The sequence below is a fragment of the Nycticebus coucang genome, chromosome 10 (genome assembly GCF_027406575.1).
Source record: "Nycticebus coucang isolate mNycCou1 chromosome 10, mNycCou1.pri, whole genome shotgun sequence".
Classification (NCBI taxonomy): Eukaryota; Metazoa; Chordata; class Mammalia; order Primates; family Lorisidae; genus Nycticebus; species Nycticebus coucang.
In genome coordinates this window covers 120,253,224-120,274,860 of record NC_069789.1, presented here as the reverse complement: position 1 = coordinate 120,274,860, position 21,637 = coordinate 120,253,224, and the positions used below count along the sequence as shown (strand labels likewise).

Below are 21,637 nucleotides of genomic sequence, written 5' to 3'. Positions count from 1 at the left end.
GGTATTTACTGGGCATCTGCTGTGTGCCAGGCCCTGTTCCAGGGATGGGGCAGTAGGAACTCCCTGCCTTTCTGGGACTTACATTGCAGTAAGGGGGCATCAGAGAGAAAATACATAAGAAAAATAAAAGAGTAAGTCAGGCAGTTATAGGTGGTGTGGAAGTAGGAGGGGGCAGGTTGCAGTTTTAGCAGGGGAGGTCTGGTGATACTTGAACCAAAACTAGAAGGAGGGGAGGGAGCCCTGCAGGTGTGGAAGAGGTGATGGGGAGCAGATCATGGACAACTCCTTGGACCACGTGAAAACTCTGGCTTTTGTCCTGGGAAAGTGAGAGCCATGGAAGGTTCTGAGCAACAGAGAGATGTGACCTGGCTTGAGTTTTCACAGGCTCCTGCCAGTTGGGGGTTGGTGGGGGAGAGCAGGGTGAGTGTGGAAGTTGGGAGACCACAGAGAAACAACTGCAGACATCCAGGCAGGAGGTAATGGCTTAAAAGTAAGGGTCCTAGTGGCCTAATATAGATAGAATGGTCAGGGAAGGTCTCAGTCAAGTCTAGAAAGGTAAGAAGGAGCCATCTGTACACAGTGGAGACGTACAGCTGGGTGGTGGGCATGAGGTGACGTGCCCCAGGAATGGAAAGGAGGCTGGTGAGAATAGGCAGGGCTGATAGGCAGGGGCTGAGTAGTCCCCAATGGAGCCAGGTGGCACAGCCCTCACAGGTGGAGGAAAGAAGGTTGGATTTGAACCACAGCACCTTCAGGAGTCATGGAAGTGTCAGCCCACATGAGGGACCTGGTCAGATTGTTGGCATTATAAAAAGATGACTGGCAGCTGTGTGAGGAGCCGCCGGAGGGGTAGACACAGGAGGAAGCAAGGATTCCTGGCTTAGAAGAGGGACCTGGCAGAGGGAAGTGGGCAGCATAGAGATGCTTTAGGAGATGGCCGGCCATGGGCTTTTCCATGGATTGGGAGGAAAGAGGATCAGAAAGGACCTCTAGCCTTCGGGCTTTAATAGAAGGATGACTAGCATGGCCACTTGGTCAAGTGGGGAAGATGGTTTTTTGAGGATGCTCTTTCTTGCCAAATCTCGGAAATCCCCTGGGTTGGCAACTTCCCAAAAGCCACATCATTCTGGATACTTCAGTTTCTCTTCTCAGCCCCAGAGCATTGGATAAAGGCCACCCGGCACTGATCCTGGGTAAGCCCATCCTTTTACAAAAAGCCCAGAAATCACAGTTTTGTTTTGTTTTTTGTAGAGACAGAGTCTCACTGTACCACCCTCGGGTAGAGTGCCGTGGCGTCACACGGCTCACAGCAACCTCTAACTCTTGGGCTTACGCAATTCTCTTGTCTCAGCCTCCCGAGTAGCTGGGACTACAGGCGCCCACCACAACACCCGGCTATTTTTTTGTTGCAGTTTGGCCGGGGCTGGGTTTGAACCTGCCACCCTCGGCATATGGGGCCAGCGCCCTACTCACTGAGCCACAGGCGCTGCCCGAAATCACAATTTTTGTCCTGGGAAAGTGAGAGCCATAGAAAGCTCTCACTTTTTTTCTTTCTTTCTTTTTTTTTTGAGACAGAGCCTCAAGCTGTCACCCTGGGTAGAGTGCTGTGGCATCACAGCTCACAGCAACCTCTAACTCTTAGGCTCAAGTAATTCTCCTGCCTCCACCTCCCAAGTAGCTGGGACCACAGGCACCTGCCACAATGCCTGGCTATTTTTTGGTTGCAACCGTCATTGTTGTTTGGCAGGTCCGGGCTGGATTCGAACCCACCAGCTCAGGTGTATGTGGCTGGCGCCTTAGCCACTTTAGCCACAGGCGCCGAGCCCTTTTTTTTTTTTTTTTAAGACAAACTCTTACTCAGTCACCCTGGGTAGAGTGCTGTAGTGTCATAGCTCACAGCAACCTCAAACTCTTGAGCTCAAGAGTTCCTCTTGCCACAGCCTCCTGAATAGCTGGGACTCCAGGTGCCTGGCACAACACTCAGCTATTTTTTCTATTTTAGTAGAGATGGGATATCACTTTTGCTCAGGCTGGTCTCAAACCCCTGTGCTTAACGCATCCCCCCGCCTCAGCCTCCCAGAGTGCTAGGATTACACGCATGAGCCACCACATCTGGCCCACAGTTCTTTTCCGTGCTCTTCTCCCCTCCCCTCACAAAGTCTCTCCTGTGCAGTCATTTATCTTGTGCAAGAGAGTTTAAGGACATCTACTATGCACCAGGCCTCTAGGCACTGGGGTAGGAGCAGAGAATAAAATGGCCAAGCCTCTGCCTTCATGATGGGTGAACCACTAACTGGGGGTAGCGGGACCAGACCAAGGTCAGGGCAGTGCTGTTGAGGAAGAGAGGCTTGGGCAGGGGTCTGAAGAAGGAGGCACAGTCACCCAGACCCGAAATTAAGTGGGAGCAGGGATGGAAGGAGCTGTGCATAGGAAGTGCTTTGAGGCGCCTGAAGTGAAGTGGTGGGCTTATTCTGGAACATCACTCTCATGGGGACAGCTGGGAGGGTGGCCGGGGTGGGGGTGGGGCTGCAGAGAGACCTTTTGAGTGCTCGGTAGTGGTCAGGGAAGAAGTTGGAGGACAAGGAGAGGAAGAGGGTCATACTATGTGGAGGAGATGCTCAGGAGATGCACAGAGGACAGGTCCAGAAGGCAACTGGAACCTCAACTCTGGGAGCTCAGGGGACAGCCTGGGTTAGGAACACACAGCTGTACATGTGAGTTGCTCTTCCTCTTGGAGGTCTGTTTTTGTTTTTTTACCCCTGATATTTTTCCATGTTTTCTTGGAGGATGGGGTGAAAAGGGCAAAAGACCAGCTTTGCTAATCTCTGTCACCTTTATCACACTTCCGGTAACACAATCTAATGGTGATTACAGGAAAAGAAGCAGGAGCCTCTTGTTCAGCTGGTCCTTTGAACCATATTATTCAGCTTTGGCCTGTTTTTTATTTTTTGTTTTTTGTTTTTGCTTTTGTTTAATTTATCTAATAGAAACAGGGTCTCTCTGTGTTGCCTCAAGTGATCCTACTGTCTTGGCCTCCCGAAGTGCTAGGATTGCAGATGTGAGCCATCACGCCTGGCCTACTCATTTTGTATTTATATATCAATTTATTTAATCCATACGGCAATCCTATGGGTTGGAAAGTTTTATTACCCCCACTTTGTAAAAGAGGAAACTGAGGTACAGAGTTACAAAATGATTTGCCTAGAGCCACCCAACCTCTAAGCAGCAGAGCTGGGATTTCAACCCAGGCAACTGGGGCCTAACTGCTCTGTTCTGCTGCCAAGGTGTTTGTTGCATAATCACGGGCAAGGAGTGACACACTCTCTCTGATCCTCTCCCCAGCCGAGCCTCAGAACCATGCTGAGGCACAGGAAGTCACGCTCAGCCTAGACCCTGTACCTGTGGCTCGCTGTGTCTCCACAGGGGGCCGCCCTCCTGCCCGAATCTCCTGGTTGTCACCCCTGGACGGGGAGGCCAGAGAGAGTCAGGGGCCAGGACCCCAGCCTGGCACAGTCACCGTCACCAGCCGCTTCACCTTGGCACCCTTGGGACAAGCAGATGGTGCCAAGATCACCTGCAAAGTGGAGCATGAGAGCTTCAAGGAGCCAGTCCTGCTGCCTGTGATCCTTTCTGTGCGCTGTGAGTGCACCAGGAGGTGACCCCACCCCCACCAATTCTGCCTGCACTGACTTCTCTGGGGCACTATTTACAATGTACCTGAATGTTGTCTATATTGGTTCCCTTGGGCCAAATTCTTCCCTGCCCTCCTGCCCATTGGGTACACTGACCTCTGCAGGCAACATCTACAAACTTCCCCTCATTGTCTACTCTCGCTTCACTGGGCTCTTGCCATGCTGTGGTAAGCTGGGATGGGCAACTCTACATCCAGTAAAGTCTTGGTCATTTGAAATTGATTGTGATGGAATATTTACACCAAGGAAATTGGCAAACACTACAATTTAGGGCTTTTTCCTCCCCCATAGAACTGGTTTGCCAGCCAGTAACAGTGTTTTCTGGCTTCCAAGGCCCCTGGTTGACACTGTTCCCTGACTGTATCAACTATCTGGGCCATAGTCTACACTGACCAATCCAACATTATCTACACACCTTCCCATACTGTCTAAATACGCTTTCCTGGGCACTGACAGTACTGACTCTCCTGGGATTTCTACACTGATCCCTGTTCCACAATATTATTGACATTGGTTCCTCTGGACCCTATTGGTTCCAGAAAATGCCTACACTGGCAACCTCCTAATGTTACCCACAGAGGCCCCCCGCCAGCACTCTTCACCTGCCTGTCAAATATTAACCAGCTCTGCTGTCACTGTCCTAACTGACTCGTACCCTAGCTCAGTGTGGTCTGCACTAGCTCCCCAGGCAGGGCCTTTGTGTGCCAATTCCAAGTCTACACTGGCTGCTGCAGGCAGTATCCCTGGTACAGATGCCTTGAGCCTTATCTGTGCTGATTTATATGCACTGGCTCCATCAGGCCCTGCCTGCGTAAAGGATAACTCCCTCTAAATTATCCGTAGTGGTTTCCCAAGACAGTGTCTATACTGGCTTCAGCCTAGGCTACCTGGAATGATTTGCCCCACACAGTTCCAACTGGTGTACTTCTTGCCAGCCCACCCCACTTTTTTTTTTTTTTGGCCGGGGCTAGGTTTGAACCTGCCACTTCTGGCATACGGGACCAGTGCCCTACTCCTTGAGCCACAGGCGCCGCCCCCCACCCCATTTCTTTAAGCTTCTGACTGTCTGGGATTCTCCCCTGTGCTAAGCCAATCCTCACCTCACTTCCCCCAGATCCACCCGAAGTCTCCATCTCTGGCTATGATGATAACTGGTACCTCGGCCGTGGTGAGGCCACCCTAAACTGCGATGTCCGCAGCAACCCAGCACCCACGGGCTATGACTGGAGCACGTGAGTCCTGTGGACCCAGACTCCTGGGGGAGGAGGGGCTGGGGGCCTGGACTCCTGGGTCTGAGGGAGGAGGGGCTGGGGGCCTGGACTCCTGGGTCTGAGGGGGGAGGGGCTGGGGGTCCAGACTCCTGGGTCTAAGGGAGGAAGGGCTGCAGCTAGACCCCTGGGTTTGAAGAAGGAGGGGCTAGGGGCCTGAACTCTTGAGCCCATGATGGAGGGAGTTTGCTGTCTGGCAGTTTGGGGTCTCCAGGGGTAAGTTAGGTCCCTAGAGCCTGGCTCCTAAGAGGTGTGTTATCAGGCCTGGCTCCTAAGAGGTGTATGACAGGCCCCACTGTCAACCTAACATCCTCCTCACCTGACCTCACACCCCTCCAGGACTTCAGGCGTCTTCCCAGCCTCAGCAGTGGCCCAGGGCCCCCAGCTGATCATCCACTCAGTGGACACACTGGTCAACACTACCTTTATCTGCACCGTCACCAATGCTGTTGGCACAGGTCGTGCTGAGCAGATCGTTTTTGTCCGAGGTAAGGAGGTCTTGGGATCTGCATGTGAAAACCCTGGCCTGCTGCCTAGTTCCTTCAGGTTTGGGGGCTGCATGGGGGTGGGGGGGTTGTGCCGCCGACCTAGGGAGAGATGAGACCCGCCTCACTGACGGAGGGGAGGACGGTTTAGCTTTTCCCTCATGCCTCAGGTTGGGGTCTAGATTTGGGGTGACAGGTGGGCATGGGCAGTAGAGTCTGGAGCTTGTGGCCTGGGAAGGGTCTTCAGCGAGAGATCAGGGAAGCTGTCACAGGCTTGTGACTGACACATACCCACAAAGTCTCTCACACATACCCATGCTCACGAACACACACAGCTCCCTGGCCCCGTTCAGAAACACAGCCAGGCCCCGCATACATCGAGGGCGGCAGGGACAATAACAGGCTCATGTACTTAGAAATAGAGACACATATACCCTGGAGCTGGGGCCAGAGACCCCTCAGGTCAGTGCCACAGCAGGCAGGACCCGCATCCGCAGAGACACACTCTAGGTCAAGAACTCTTAAGATGCCTCAGAACTCCACACACTCAAACCCAGTCACCCAGACATATACCCAGGAGAGCAGCGGCACTGGCCAACATGGACTGAACAAAGCCAGGTGGCACCCAATCGGAGCCCAACAGATGTCACACATACCTTGACTGAACAATTCTTAGAAACACCATCCCAGGGTGGCACCTATGGCTCAGTGGGCAGGGCACTGGCCCCATATACTGAAGGTGGCAGGTTCAAACCCAGCCCCAGCCAAAACTGCAACAATAAAATAGGCAGGCATCCTGGCGTGTGCCTGTAGTCCCAGCTACTTGGGAGGCTGAGGCAGGAGAATCGCCTAAGCCCAGTAACTGGAGGTTGCTGTGAGCTGTGTGACACCAACGCACTCTACTGTGGGCAATAAAGTGAAACTCCATCTCTACAAAAAAAAAAAAGAGAGAGAGAAAAGAAACACCCTCCCAGGGCGACTGTCCATGCAGCATGGAATGTTGGTCCCTTTGGGCAGGAGCAGAGCCCCTCAGAGACACAACCCAAGATGTAGGGACAAACTCACACCCATAGGCTGTACTTGTCACGCAGACCGACACCCAGAGACAGACAAGAAACAGACCCCCTTACTGAGACTTAATGTCACAACATACACACATTTGCAGGGACACCCAAAGGAAAACAGACCCCTCTTTTGGAATTCAGACACTCACCAGAGAGATGGTAACCAGAAACACAGTTGTAGACAACAAACCCAGAGAGAAAACTGGCTCACACTCACATGTGCATAAACACAACACCCGGGCGGAGACACAAACACACTGGAAGCACAAGGGGCTGTAGCAGTCACAGGCAGAAACGTCATCCTTCACACACAGATACTTGGGAGGAAAGGAGGAAGCTCACGGGCCTTCTGGGAGGAGCGCATCCTCTGAAACTCTCCAGAACTCCGTTATGGAGATTCTCATCTGCCAAATATGTGTTGAGGTTTCCTCTCTACCAGGCATCGTCCTTGAGGTTGGGAATACAATGGTGGGAGAGACACAGTCCCTACCCTCAGAGGCACACCCAGAGGAGTGTCGGCTCCACTCACCCAGCGAGACACTTGAACTGGAAACACAGCCCTGACTTCTCCGTAGGGACACACCCAAGAGCTGTCCCCCGCTCACTCGGAAGTGCCTCCGCAGTTAGAGCCTGCAGAGCACAGACGCTGTCGCACTTAAGGAATACACCACCTCACAGGCACACGGTGGAGAGGACGCCTGGGCTGGCTGCCCGGAGCACCTCCAGCCCCAGAGTGCTCGTCCTCTGGCAGCACTCAGCCATCAGTACACGTGTGCCTGAGAGAACACAAACAGAGCCACAGCCTGGAGAAAGCCTCAGCCTTGTAGAGAGACACCCCCTGTACCCCCCAGCAGTAGCCACAGACCCACCCATAGTCAAAACATCATCACAGGCTGGGCCTGGTGACTCACCCCTGTAATCCTAGCACTCTGGGAGGCTGAAGCCAGGTCTCTACTCTTTTTTTCTTTTTTTTGAGACAGAGTCTCACCATGTCGCTCTTGGTAGAGTACGGTGGCATCACAGCTCACAGCAACCTCAAACTCTTGGGCTTAAGCAATTCTCTTGCCTCAGCCTCCCAAGTGGCTGGGACTACAGGTGCCCACCACAATGCCCTACATTTTTTTTGTGGAGGGGAGGTTGCAATTGTCATTGTTTGTTTAGCAGGCCCAGGCCGAGTTTTAACCTACAACCCAGTGCCCTACCCACTAAGCTACGGGTGCCGCCAAGGTCTCTACTCTTATGGGTCACCTGAGCTCAGGAGTTAGAGACCAGCCTGAGCAAGAGCAAGACCCTGTCTCTACTAAAAATAAAAAAATTAGCCAGGCATTGTGGTGGACACTTGTAGTCCCAACTACCCGGGAGGCTGAGGCAAGAGGATCGCTTGAGCCCAAGAGTTTGAGGTTGCTGTGAGCTATGACACTGCAGCACTCTACCCAGGACAAGGAGTGAGACTATAAAAAAAATCATCACATGGCTCAGCACCTGTGACTCAAGCGGCTAAGACGCCAGTCACATACACCTGAGCTGGTGGGTTCGAATTCAGCCTGGGCCCGCCAAACAACAATGATGGCTGCAATCAAAAAATAGCCAGGCATTGTGGCGGGCACCTGTAGTCCCAGCTACTTGGGAGGCAGAGGCAGGAGAATCGCTTGAGTGCAGGAGTTGGAGGTTGCTGTGAGCTGTGATGCCACAGCACTCTACCCAGGGTGACAGCTTGAGGCTCTATCTCAAAAAAAAAAAAAAAAAATCATCACAAAGTCGTAGGTAGTGAGTGTCCCAACCGCTAGTCACCCTCAAGAGAAAATGCATGCAGAGCTCTGAGAGGGCCTCTGAGCTGCCAACCCACGTTCCCTTACACACACAGATTTGGACCTGCTGGCACAAAGACACAGTTTGGGGTTCACACTAATACACACACAGGTACTCATATCGCACCTTGGGACAGACAAAATCCTCAGGGAGACTCAAAGAACTTTTAACCCAGACACGTGAACAGACTCAGCCATGAGCCCCAAAATACCACTACCACCTCCAGACAAGCATTCCAGCACAAGCTCAAACTGGGTTCCAGACGTCACTGAGCAGCACTCCTAGTAAATAGAAAAATTTAATCTCGGGCGGCGCCTGTGGCTCAAGGAGTAGGGCGCCGGTCCCATATGCCGGAGGTGGCAGGTTTAAAACCACAAAAACCCAGCCAAAAACCACAAAAAAAAAAAAAAAATTTAATCTCATATTTCAACCCAACATCTAGGGATAGACATATAACCCCCTAAAAGGATTCTGGTCTAATTTTAATGCTGCTTGTGAGTCACTGTACTGATTTGACAGACTACTGAGTCATGACCCCTGTCCCCATGACTAGGAACAGATGCCCATGCAGGGTGAGGGTCGCGTGGATGTGATGCCCCACACCAACTCTCCCAGTCAGGCCCTGCAAGCAGGGATGGGGGCAAGGGGCACGAGATAGCATCTCGTGCTGGTTTGGGGCCCAGGAGCCCCCTCCCTGTCTCCCCGGCTTCTCTTCACGTCCCACAAATGCCCCCCCCCCCCCGCCCCAGCTACCTAACCCACTTCAGGGAGCACAAAGGAAGCCAGGACAGTGGTAATTATGAGCCAAATTTTACATGCTGGGGGTGCACAGCCCAGAGAGGAGGAAGCCACAAAACTCCAACCAGGTTCATCCAGCTGTTCCATCGGGAGGAATGACCCGGAGACTCTCAAAGAACAAAGAGCCCCTGGAATCAGATGGCCTAATGCTCAAATCTCCTGTTCTCTGCCCCGAGATTCTGTGACCCTGACCTTGGAGTTTGGGGAGGACCCACAGTGTGTCCAGAGGGGGTTGTAATCTCAGGAGCCTATAGGGTCCCCACAAGTGACCCAGTGGCCAGATCTGCTCTGTTCCAAACAACCAGCATTCACCCAGTTATAGCCAATCCCCAGGTGGAGATGAGAGTTTAGTGTTGCCAGAGCTTGTTTCCTTTCCCCCGGAGAGAAGTCTGGATTCTTAGATGAAATTGCCTGAATTTTGAAAGTGGGCTAGCAATATTTGAAGATATCCCGTGCAGAAGTGGGGGCACATATCTAGGAGCCACAGGTTGGCAACCCCTCATGGCACAAAGTGCCCAGCCTGCATCAAGGGGTGGATGGGCTCTGCCTTCCGTCCTCCTCCTCTTTCTCTATTCTTCTGCCCCGCAGAGTCACACCCCTGCGTCCAGTTCCCCACCCCTCAATCTGTCTTCATGACCTCTGTGACCTAGTTTCCTTTTTTCTCTTTCTCTCACCCCTCCTCTCTCTCCTCAGACACTCCCCGGGCCTTGCCCCGAGACTCGGGTCAACTGGTGTGGGGGGCTGTGGGAGGGACACTGCTGGTGCTGCTGCTTCTGACTGGGGGGTCCTTGGCCTTCATCCTGCTGAGGGTGAGGAGGAAGAGGAAGAGCCCTGGAGAAGGAGGAGGAGGAGGAGACATCAGGGGATCCTACGATCCGAAAACTCAGGTGTTTGGGAATGGGGGCCCCATCTTCTGGACGCCAGTAGTCCCTGGACCCATGAGGCCAGAAGCCAAGGAGGAGGAGGAGGTGGAGGAGGAGGAAGAGAAAAAGGCAGAGGAAGGCCTCATGTTGCCTCCACCCGCAGCACTGGAGGATGACATGGAGTCACAGCTGGATGGCTCCCTCATCTCAAGGCGGGCTGTTTATGTGTGACAGAGACAGAGCTGGGCCCAGGCTTTCCTGCCTTCCCCATGCTGGCCACAGCCAGGCCAGCAGCGGGTTCCAGACTGGTTGGACTTGTTTGTCCTGATGACACTGGAGTTGGAATGCTACCTCCCACTTTTCTGGGATTTGGAGGAGATGCAATCACACACTGGACTTCTGTCTCCAGGGCTGCATGGGGAAGGAGCGCCCCGGGGACCTCAGTAGTGGGATCCAGGGAGGACCCTCCCCCCAAAGACTCGTGTTGGGCTCCAGCCTGCCCCCGGCCCCACAACACTCAGGAGTTAATAAATGCCTTGGAGGAAAACACTGGGGGTGTCTTGTAATATATCAGACCCCAACTTGGGTCCTGGGGAAAGAGTGGGTTCTACAGGAACTGCTAGGTCCCAGAGCTTGGGAAGAACTGAACTGGGCCCCAGGGAAGGAAGCCTGGTGGGGCTTAGACCACTGGGGTCCTTGAAGGACACATTGGATGCCCAAGAATCCAAGGCTGGTGGGACTAGGAATTAGGTCTTGGGAATTGGGGCTCAGAGGCTGGGGCATTTGCACTCCTGGTCCCGGGACAGAGGCTGTCTTACTGGATCCGGTGCTGAGTTCCCTGGACCCTGGGGCAGGGGCAGCAGGGGCTTGGCAGGTTCCTGGGTCCTAAGGGGTTGGGAGGGCCAAGGGTGGGGGATCTGTCCTCTGGAGACTGCTCAGAACTGACCCCCAGGTTGCTGAGGACACAGGAAAGCCCCACCCTCCGCAACCACACTGTGGCCTCTCCTGTCCTCCTTCCCCTAACTTGACTCTTAGGAATCCACTGAGGGGATTTTTGATGATTCAGAGAGAGAGAAGTAGCAGCTCCACACCCCTCGCTTCCCCCCAGCTAGATAACCAAGGACCAAGGAGGTCCTAGAGCTCCCCAGCTCAGTGAGGGGCATTGAAAGGGGAAGGCTTTAAACCCAAGTCACCTCTACTCAGTCCAGCACTGGGCGCAGGCTGTTCTAGGGTCCGTTGAGGATATGACACCCTTGGTGCAGGCTGAGTTGCCAGGAGGGGCTTGAGAAGTTCATTTCTTCAACAAGCACTGACTTCCACCTACTCTGGATGGTGCCCTGTGCCAGGCGATAACTAGAGTCACAGAGGTGGCCTATGCAGATCCAGCTCTGCCCTTCTGGGGGCACACAGCCCACAACAACAACAGAAATAACAGTGTTTTTAGGATGAAAATGTGTGTGCACAGACCAAACAGCAATCACTCTGCTATTCTCCAACACTCTGAAGGATGCCAGGCTGCGCACGGAACCAGAGCTTCAGGGATCGGATAGTCCAGGGATACAGACATCGTCCTCTTGGAAGCTTCTCTCCTCACCTGGATTGGGGGTTGACATGTGGGTCACCTCTTAACTCCTCACTTGTTTATTGTCTGTTTCCCCCACTTCACCTACACTCCCTACCCCTCCCCTGGCAAAGTGGGGAGGGTTGGGGTGGAGGATTTTATGCACCCTGGGTACATGGGCTCTTGAGTGCCCATGTGGGGCCCTCCTTACACATCCAGCAAACTCCCCACTTGTGTGCTGGCCTTTGGGACTCACCATCTAGTATGGAATTTGCCAAGTAAACAGGTAATCACTCCAATTACTTTTCCATTAGGAAAGGTAGGCAGAGGCCAGGCACGGTGGCTCACACTGTAATCCTAGCACTCTGGGAGGCCGAGGTGGTTGGATCGCTTGAGCTCAGGATTTCAAGACCAGGCTAAGCAAGAGTGAGACTCTGTCTATACTAAAACAGAAAAACTAGCTGGGCATTGTGGCAGGCACCTGTAGTCCCAGTTACTCAGGAGGCTGAGGCAGGAGGATTGCTTGAGCCCAAGAGCTTGAGGTTACTGTGAGCTATGACGCCACAGCAGTCTACCCAGGGTGACTCTGTGAGACTCTGTTTCAAAAAAAAGAAACAAACATAAAAAGGAATGGCAGATGGGAAAAATAGAAAGGGGAGTGCCTCAAAGGAGGCCCTGGGGAGTGAGCATCTGGACCCCTTTTCCTGTTAGGTTGGACAAGACTCCATTCCCAGCAATGAGTGAGGGGTTCTCTTTCCAATTCCAGAATTCCCCCCAGTTCTCTGCCTTTTAGCACCTCCCTTCTCTCATCTCCCCACTCCACCTTCTCACTCTTCCCCTAGTACCTGCTGTCCCTGCTTTTCCTTAAAAAAAAAAAGAGGCTTCGTCAAAGTCCTTGCATTGGCTGCATGGCTGTTCCTTCTGCCCACAACATTCTCACATTCTCAGTTCTCTTTTTTTTTTGAGACTCACTATATCACCCTAGGTAGAGTGCCATGGCGTCACAGCTCACAGCAACTTCAGACTCTTGGGCTTAAGTGATTCTCTCTTTTTTTTGCAGTTTTTGGCTGGGGCTGGGCTTGAACCTACCACCTCCGGCATATGGGGCTGGTGCCCTACTCATCTGAGCCACAGGTGCCGCCCATTAAGTGATTCTCTTGCCTCAACTTCCTGAGTAGCTGGGACTACAGGCGCCCAGCGGTTTTTTTTATTTTTATTTTTTTATTGTCATTGTTGTTGTTGTTTGGCGGACCCAGGCTGGGTTCGAACCCCCCAGACCCAGTGTATGTGGCAGGCGCCCTAGCCTCTGAGCTACAGGCACTGAACCATTCTCAGTTCTCACAGCTCACTCCCGTCATCGCTTTCAGGTCTTTGCTCATATGTCATATCACAGGCCCCCTTTGACTGCCTTTGGGGGCCCCTCTGTCACTTCCTTGTCACCTTCCACACTATATTTGTTTACTCTATCACTTGTTTTCACCTGGCCTGTTAGGCATTCTATTAATTTGTTCATTTTCAGCTGCTCTGCTCAACCAGCACCAGATCCATGAGAGCAGAGAATTTCTGTTTTGTTCTCCACCCCATCTCCCAATGACCAACACCCAACAAATGCTCCTTAATCATGCTCAGTAGGGATTAGTTGAATGAAAGAATGTTCTTTGCTCATGGGAGAGCAAGTAAACAGGTGGATGATGACTTGGGGGATGGGTAGCATGAAATGAGGAGCTTTGGCTTCCTCCTCTAGACGTCCTCATGTTGTCCCTCTCCTTGCAGAATCCCCCAACACAGCAGGTGCAGGGGCCACAGGTGGCATCATTGGAGGCATCATCGCTGCCATTATTGCTACTGCTGTGGCTGCCACAGGCATTCTCATCTGCCGACAGCAGCGGAAGGAACAGAGGCTTCAGGGGGCAGAGGAGGAGGATGAGTGAGTCATGGGCCCTGAGAAGTGGATGGGGGAGGAGTTGCAGAACTGGGAAGTATGGGGTGGGGGGCAAGGAGAAAAATTATCGATAATGACTATGTGAAACAGAGAGATTCAACATAACTGGGACCTAAATAGGGTGGAGAGGAGAGTTTATTTCTCTCTCCCATGAAGTATAGGTAAGATAGCTTTGCTCTGTGAAGTCTCATCAGAGCCCAGGCTCCTGCCATCTTGTTGCTCCATCTTCCCTAGAGTGTGGGCTTCATTCACTTTCTAAAATGACTCCTTGCTCTTCTATCAAACCTGGTAACCAAACATGGTCATCCTAGCTTTAATGACCCCATTCTTGCCAATGAGAAGGGGAAAAGAAGGGCGGCGCCTGTGGCTCAACGAGAAGGGGAAAAGAAAATAGAAGGTGTTGGCTACCCTGTAAAGAAACTCAGCTCAGGGCGGTGCCTGTGGCTCAGTGAGTACAGCGCTGGCCCCATATGCCAAGGGTGGCGGGTTCAAACCCAGCCCCAGCCAAACTGCAACGAAAAAATAGCCGGGTGATAAGTTTATGGGGGGGGGAAGCAGAAAGAGGGATGGAGGGAGGAGGGTGGGGCCTTAGTGTGTGTCACACTTTATGGGGGCAAGACATGATTGCAAGAGGGACTTTACCTAACAATTGCAATCAGTGTAACTGATTTATTGTACCCTCAATGAATCCCCAACAATAAAAAAAAAAAAAAAAATAGCCGGGTGCTGTGGTGGGCGCCTGTAGTCCCAGCTACTCGGGAGGCTGAGGCAAGAGAATCGCTTAAGCCCAGGAGCTGGAGGTTGCTGTGAGCTGTGTAATGCCACGGCACTCTACCAAGGGCCATAAAGAGAGACTCTGTCTCTACAAAAAAAAAAAAGAAACTCAGCTCAGAAGTTGCAACAATTATTTCCTTTCACTTTCTATTGTCCAGAACCTAGTCACATGGCTGCACCAGCTGCAGGGGCAGGTGGGAAATATAGTACTTATTCTGTGTGGTCACATGCCACATAGATAAAACCTCTATTATTATGCCACATATGCCACATAGACAACATCTCTATTACTATGAGAAAGAGGGAGATTGGATCTTAGGGAAATCTCCATGTAGAGTATCTGTTACGTGCCACACTCAGTGAGGTGCATTTGTCAAATAATGAGATTCATGTCATGGGTGGTACTCACACCTGTAATCCCAGTGACTCAGGAGGCTGAGGAGGGAGGATTGCTTGAGTCCAGGAATTCCAGATGAGCCTGAGCAACACAGCAAGACCTTGTCTCCACAAAAAATACAAGAGTTAGGGCAGCGCCTGTTGCTCAGTGGGTAGGGCACTGGCCACATGCACCGGGTCTGGTGGGTTCAAACCCAGCTAGAACAAAAAAAAGGTTGGGCACTGTGGTGGGCACCTGCAGTTCCAGCTACTTGGGAGGCTGAGGCAAGAGAATTGCTTGAGCCCAAGAGTTGGATGTTGCTGTGAGCTATGACGCCATGGCACTCTACCAAAGGCAACAAAGTGAGACTGTCTCAATTAAAATATATATATATATATATATATGGCTCGGCGCCTGTGGCTCAAGTGGCTAAGGCACCAGCCACATACACCTGAGCTGGCAGGTTTGAATCCAGCCCGGCCTGCCAAACAACAATGACGGCTGCAACCAAAAAATAGCTAGGTGTTGTGGCAGGTGCCTATAGTCCCAGATACTTGGGAGGCTGAGGCAGGAGAATCGCTTGAGCCCAGGAGTTTGAGGTTGCTGTGAGCTGTGATTGCATGGCACTCTACGCAGGGTGACAGCTTGAGGCTCTGTCTCAAAAAAAATGCAAGAATTAGCTGGGCATGGTGGCTAGTAGTCCCAACTACTCCAGAAGCTGAGGCGGGAGGATCCCTTGAGGCCAGGAGTTCAAGGCTACAATGAGCTGTGGTCAAGCCACTCCATTTTAACCTGGGCTATAGCATGCGACCTCATCTCTACAAATAAATAAATAATATATTAAAAAAATAAATATGGGCGGCGCCTGTGGCTCAGTGAGTAGGACGCCAGCCCCATATACCGAGGGTGGCGGGTTCAAACCCAGCCCCGGCCAAACTGCAACCAAAAAATAGCCAGGCGTTGTGGCGGGCGCCTGTAGTCCCAGCTGCTCGGGAGGCTGAGGCAGGAGAATCGCTTAAGCCCAGGAGTTGGAGGTTGCTGTGAGCTGTGTGAGGCCACAGCACTCTACAGAGGGCCATAAAGTGAGACTCTGTCTCTACAAAAAAATAAATAAATAAAATAAATAAATAAATAAATAGGGGCGGCGCCTTTGGCTCAGTCGGTAAGGCGCCGGCCCCATATACCGAGGGTGGCGGGTTCAAACCTGGCCCCGGCCAAACTGCAGCCAAAAAATAGCCGGGCGTTGTGGCGGGCGCCTGTAGTCCCAGCTACTCGGGAGGCTGAGGCAAGAGAATCGCTTAAGCCCAGGAGTTGGAGGTTGCTGTGAGCTGTGTGAGGCCACGGCACTCTACCGAGGGCCATAAAGTGAGACTCTGTCTCTACAAAAAAAACAAATAAATAAATAATAAATAAATAAATAAATAATAAATAATGAGATTCAGAAAATTTCATGAAGTTGGAGTTTATTCAAGTCCAGAGCTTGAAGGGAGCATAGATTTGAGTTGCCCTAAATAAACACTCAGATTTAGCAGCTGTTACAAGTGGGTTTTTAAGGAATAAAGAAGAAGCAATTCCTAAATTGTTACCAATAATTTATATTAAAATAACATTGTTCTGGGCGGCGCCTGTGGCTCAGTGGGTAGGGCACCGGCCCCATATACCAAGGGTGGTGGGTTCGAACCCGATCCTGGCCAAACTACAATAGAAAAAAAAAAAAAATAGCCCGGCACTGTGGCAGGTGCCTGTAGTCCCAACTACTTGGGAGGCTGAGGCAAGAGAATCGCATAAGCCCAAGAGTTAAAGGTTGCTGTGAGCTGTGACGCCACAGCACTCTACCGCTGTGACGCCACGGTTCTCTACCGAGGGTGACAAAATGAAACTCTGTCTCAAAAAAAATAATAATAAAAATAAAATAACATTGTTCTTTGTATCACAAATCTGGGAAGATGATGTGTGAAACAGCTAGTTTATTTTATTTACTAATTTTTTTTAGAGACAGAGTCTCACTTTGTCACCCTCAGTAGAGGGCTGTGGCATCACATTTCACAGCAACCTCAAACTCCTGGGCTTAGGTGATTCTCTTGTCTCAGCCTCCCGAGTAGCGGGGACTACAGGCGCCTGCCACAACGCCTGGCTATTTTTTTGTTGCATTTTGGCCAGGGCTGGGTTTGAACCCGCCACCCTTGGCATGTGTGGCTGGCATTCTACCCACTGAGCAACAGGCACCGCCCTATTTATTCATTCTTTTTACAGACTTTTGCTGAATTCCTCATAGTGGGTTCTGGAACACTGAGTTGATGACCCAGATCTCATTCTACTTTTTTGATTTTATTTTACTTTTATTTATTTATTTATCTATTTTCGCAGTTTTTGGCCGGGGCTGGGTTTGAACCGGCCAACTCCATCATTTGGGGCCGGCGCCGTACCCCTTTGAGCCACAGGCGCTGCCCTCTACTTTTTTTGGATATTGGGTCTCACTCTGTCACCCTGGGATTGAGTGCAATGGCAGCATAGCTCACAGAAACTTCAAACTCCTGGGCTCAAGCAATCCTCTTGGCCTCAACCTCTGCAGTAGCTGGGACTTCAGGTGCCTGCCACCACATCCAGTTAGTTTTTCTATTTTTAATAGAGACAGGGCCTCACCCTTGCTCAGGCTGGTCTCAAACTCCTGAGCTTAAGCAATCCATCCACCTTGGGCTCCCAGAGTGCTAAGACCACAGGCGTGAGCCACTCGCACTCCGGCATAGATCTCATTCTTTCCCTAGCAGAGCTCATAGTAGGGTATGGTAATTGAAGGTATCATAAATAACATTCAAATACAAACTCAGTAAGTGCCCTGAAGGGGAAGCACAGCTCGATGTGACTGTGGGGTGAATAAGATCTCTTATCTGAGGGGATGGGGGTAGAGGGAGATCAGAATATGCAGCATCCCTGGAGTAGGAGGGATTCCCAGGTCTTAGCTTCCACTTCACCTACCTTCTACCCCACAGCCTGGAGGGACCTCCCTCATACAAGCCACCAACCCCAAAGGCAAAGCTGGAGGAATCAGAGATGGTGAGCATGTCCCCTGGTGTCCAAGTTACCCCTGCCTCCACACCTTTTCTCACTGAGGCTACAGCTGGAGGGGTGCCTGGGGGGCCCAGCTGAAGGGGATCCTGACCTGCCCTTTTCCCTCCACCACAGCCCTCCCAACTCTTCACTCTGGGGGCCTCTGAGCACAGCCCACTCAAGACCCCTTACTTTGATGCTAGTGTCTCGTGTGCTGAGCAGGTAAGAGCTCGGGAGCACAGGGCTGGGTTTGGGATCTGGGTTTAAGAGTCAGGGATCAGGTCATGACAGAAGATGTCACAGACTAAAGGTCACAATTCAAAGTCAGGACAGTGTCTGGTTAGAATTTAACAGCATTGAGATGCATTCAGGATTATGGGTGTGTGAGTGTGTTGGAGGCGTCAGGGGTGAAAAAGTTCAAGACATGAGGGGCGGCACCTGTGGCTTAGTGAGCAGGGCGCCGGCCCCATATACCGAGGGTGGCGGGTTCAAACCCAGCCCCGGCCAAACTGCAACAAATAGCCAGGCATTGTGGCAGGCGCCTGTAGTCCCAGCTGCTCGGGAGGCTGAGGCAGGAGAATCACCTAAGCCCAGGAGTTGGAGGTTGCTGTGAGCTGTGTGATGCCACGGCACTCTACCGAGGGCAATAAAGTGAAACTCTGTCTCTACCAAAAAAAAAAAAAAAAAAGTTCAAGACATGAGGTTTGAGTTTAAAGTCAATGAAAATTGGTTGAGTATCTACATTTAGCAGATGCCATGTTGGGACAAGACAGAAATTCGTTCTCCTCAGTGGTCTCCTGGAGGCCAGGGGACCTGGCTTGAGATTGAGAGATGTCAAGTTTGGAGGGGCTGTTTAGGGGTCAAGGATGAAAGGTTTAGGCGGTGCCTGTGGCCCAGTGAGTAGGGCGCCAGCCCCATATACCAAGGTTCGAACCCGGCCCTGGCCAAACTGCAACAAAAAAATAGCTGGGCGTTGTGGCGGGTGCCTGTGGTGCCAGCTACTAGAGAGGCTGACGCAAGAGAATCACCTAAGCCCAAGAGCAGGAGGTTGCTGTGAGCTGTGATGCCATAGCACTCTACTGAGGGCCACAAAGGGAGACTCTGTATAAAAAAAAAAAAAAAAAGGGGCGGTGCCTGTGGCTCAGGGAGTATGACACCGGCCCCATATACCGAGGGTGGTGGGTTCGAAACCAACCTCGGCCAAAACTGGAAAAAAAAAAAAAAAAATATATATATATATAGAAAAACAGATAAGGCTCAGTGCTTGTGGCTCAAGCAGCTAAGGCACCAGCCACATACGCCTGAGCTGGAGGGTTCGAATCCAGCCTGGGCCCGCAAATCAACAATGATGGCTACAACCAAAAAAAATAGCCCGGCGTTGTGGTGGGCGCCTGTAGTCCCAGCTACTTGGGAGGCGGAGGCAGGAGAATCACTTGAGCCCAAGAGTTGGAGGTTGCTGTGAGCTGTGATAACACCGCACTCTATCCAGTGCGACAGCTTGAGGCTCTGTCTCAAAAAATAAAAAAATAGCCGGGCGCTGTGGTAGGCTCCTGTAGTCCCAGCTATTCGGGAGGCTGAGGCAAGAGAATCTCCTAAACCCAGGAGTTGGAGGATGCTGTGAGCTGTGAAGCCATGGCACTCTACCGAGGGTGATAAAGTGAGACTCTGTCTCTAAAAAAACAAACAAAAAAAAATGGCGGCGCCTCTGGCTCAGTGGGTAGGGCTCCGGCCCCATATACCGAGGGTGGTGGGTTCAAACCCGGCCCCGGCTGAACTGCAACAAAAAAATGGCTGGGCGTTGTGGCAGGCGCCTGTAGTCCCAGCTGCTCAGGAGGCTGAGGCAGGAGAATCGCGGAAGTCCAAGAGCTGGAGGTTGCTGTGAGTCCTGTGAAGTCATGGCACTCTAGCAAGGGCGGTAAAGTGAGACTCTGTCTCTACAAAAAACAAACAAACAAACAAACAAAAAAAAAACAGATAAAATGTTCATGGCAAAAGACTTGGGGTCGGGGATCAAGGGACATATGTGAGGCCCAGGATTTAGTGGGTGAGGTTTGTGTTCTGGGTCATGGGTTAGGGATAGACTATATGACTATCCCAGTGCAATATTGGTCAGGGGACAAGGAGTGAAGACAGATCTGATTGGCATGGGAGAGAGGGTGGTCAGAATGTAGGGTCAAGGGGCAGATTGGGAATCTGGATCATGCTCAGGAGGTGACATTAAGTTCCCACACCTTCCTTTCCCCCAGGAAATGCCTCGATACCATGAGCTGCCCACCTTGGAAGAGCGGTCAGGACCCCTGCTCCTTGGAGCCACGAGCCTGGCACCCCCCATCCTCGTGCCTCCAGGGCCACCTGCTGTGGAGGGAACTTCCCTGGATCTAGAGGATGAAGAGGAAGAGGAGGAAGACTATCTGGACAAGATCAACCCCATCTATGATGCCCTGTCCTACACCAGCCCTTCTGATTCCTACCAAGGCAAAGGCTTTGTCATGTCCCGGGCCATGTATGTGTGAGCTGCCATGGATCTGGCCTCTTAGCTCTCATCTTTTGATCTCTTAGCCTTCTGCTAGAGATCTTTGACCAGTACCCCCTGACCTCTGGCCATGCCACTTGTCATTTAACACACATGCATCCCATCTGTGACTTCTACCTTGATGGCTCCATTATGACCTCTGACCCCTGATCACTGACCCAGAGAAACCTGCTGTGACAATGGAGACCTGGTAACCTTATTTTATGAGGCAGGAGTAGGGAAAGTAGGCTTCTGCCCAACCTGACTTCAAGGACTTCTCTCTAAGACTGTGACCTTAAACCATACCTCTCATCTTCCACCAACATTTTGACTCCTCCAAATCCCAAAGCAGACCCCAGACCTAGGATTTGTCCTCAGCCAGTAAATTCCCAATAGGTCTGGAGTGTGCATTAGGGACTCCCTGCTGCTCAGACCTGAGCCCTCAGGCGGCAGGACCCCATTTGCCCCCACCCCACTTCATTCCCCAAAGGTGGAGGGAAGGGATTCCCCAGCCCAAGGTAGAGCTTTCCTATCTCCTCCCTCCTGCAGGCAGGAGTCTCAGGGTCCAGACCCCTCCCTGAGCCCCAATTCCTATCTACAGAGCTTGAAGCTTCAACCCAGGACTAGATGGGGCAAGCCTCATGCAAAGTGTGCCTTGATAGCCCCAACCTTGGGAGAAGAATTTGAAATTACCATAAAGACTACTGAATCCTTTTACCCCTGCCCAGTGGGATGAGACCTAAACGTCCCCCTTCAGGTCACCTGGGTTGAAGGTAGGGATATCATACTGTTTTGTAAGCTAACCATTTCCTACAACATATGAGTTTATACTTTGATCAAGTCTTTGGTGTTTTCTGTGGGATGTGAGGGGACAGGGTGGGGAATGAATAAGAGTTAAGGGAAATCGGTGAACCAGAAGTCAAGATATTACAGTCAGAAAAGAAAAGGACCAAAGATCCAAAGAGAATAAGAGGGTAATGAGCAAAAGTGCATCAAGTCAAAAACAAAATAATAGGCCAGTTTAGGCTCGTGCCTGTAATACTAGCACTTTGGGAAGCTGAGGTGGGAGAATCACTTAAGGTCAAGAGTTTTAGGCCAGTCTGAGCAAGAGCAAGATCCCCTCTCTACAAAACCCTGAAAAATTAGCTGGGCATGGTGGGTGCCTGAAGCCCAGCTACTCAGGAGACTAAGGAAGGATTGCTTAAGCCCAGGAATTTCAGGTGGCAGTAAACTAGAATGATGCAACTGCATTCTAACCCCAGCACCAGAGCAAGACCTTGTCTCAGAAAACAAACGAACAAATAAAAAACACCGAAAAAAACCCAATGAAACAAAAATTATGATGGGTAAATAGTTCAAAGACATGGGGAGAGGTCCAGGAGTTGTTACAACTGCAATCTAATGAGTAATGGACAGAAATGAATAGAACAAAGATTTAAAGTGGC

At 51.5% G+C, this 21,637-nt stretch overlaps 1 protein-coding gene across 2 annotated transcripts in view; it reads left to right on the top strand.

Moving 5' to 3' along the window:
• Positions 1-21,022, top strand: part of NECTIN2 (nectin cell adhesion molecule 2) — a 35,765-nt gene extending 14,743 nt beyond the window's left edge. The window contains exons 3-9 of one of the 2 annotated variants that reach the window (XM_053604268.1): positions 3,343-3,639; positions 4,807-4,924; positions 5,300-5,448; positions 13,314-13,467; positions 17,623-17,686; positions 17,816-17,902; positions 19,927-21,022. In XM_053604268.1, coding sequence (XP_053460243.1) covers positions 3,343-3,639; positions 4,807-4,924; positions 5,300-5,448; positions 13,314-13,467; positions 17,623-17,686; positions 17,816-17,902; positions 19,927-20,193 — 1,136 coding nt within the window. In that variant the 3' untranslated portion in view covers positions 20,194-21,022. Of the gene's footprint in view, positions 1-3,342; positions 3,640-4,806; positions 4,925-5,299; positions 5,449-9,809; positions 10,756-13,313; positions 13,468-17,622; positions 17,687-17,815; positions 17,903-19,926 lie in introns of those variants that run through there. The other variant, XM_053604269.1, reaches the window with a different exon arrangement.
• The last annotated feature ends 615 nt before the right edge of the window (positions 21,023-21,637 follow it).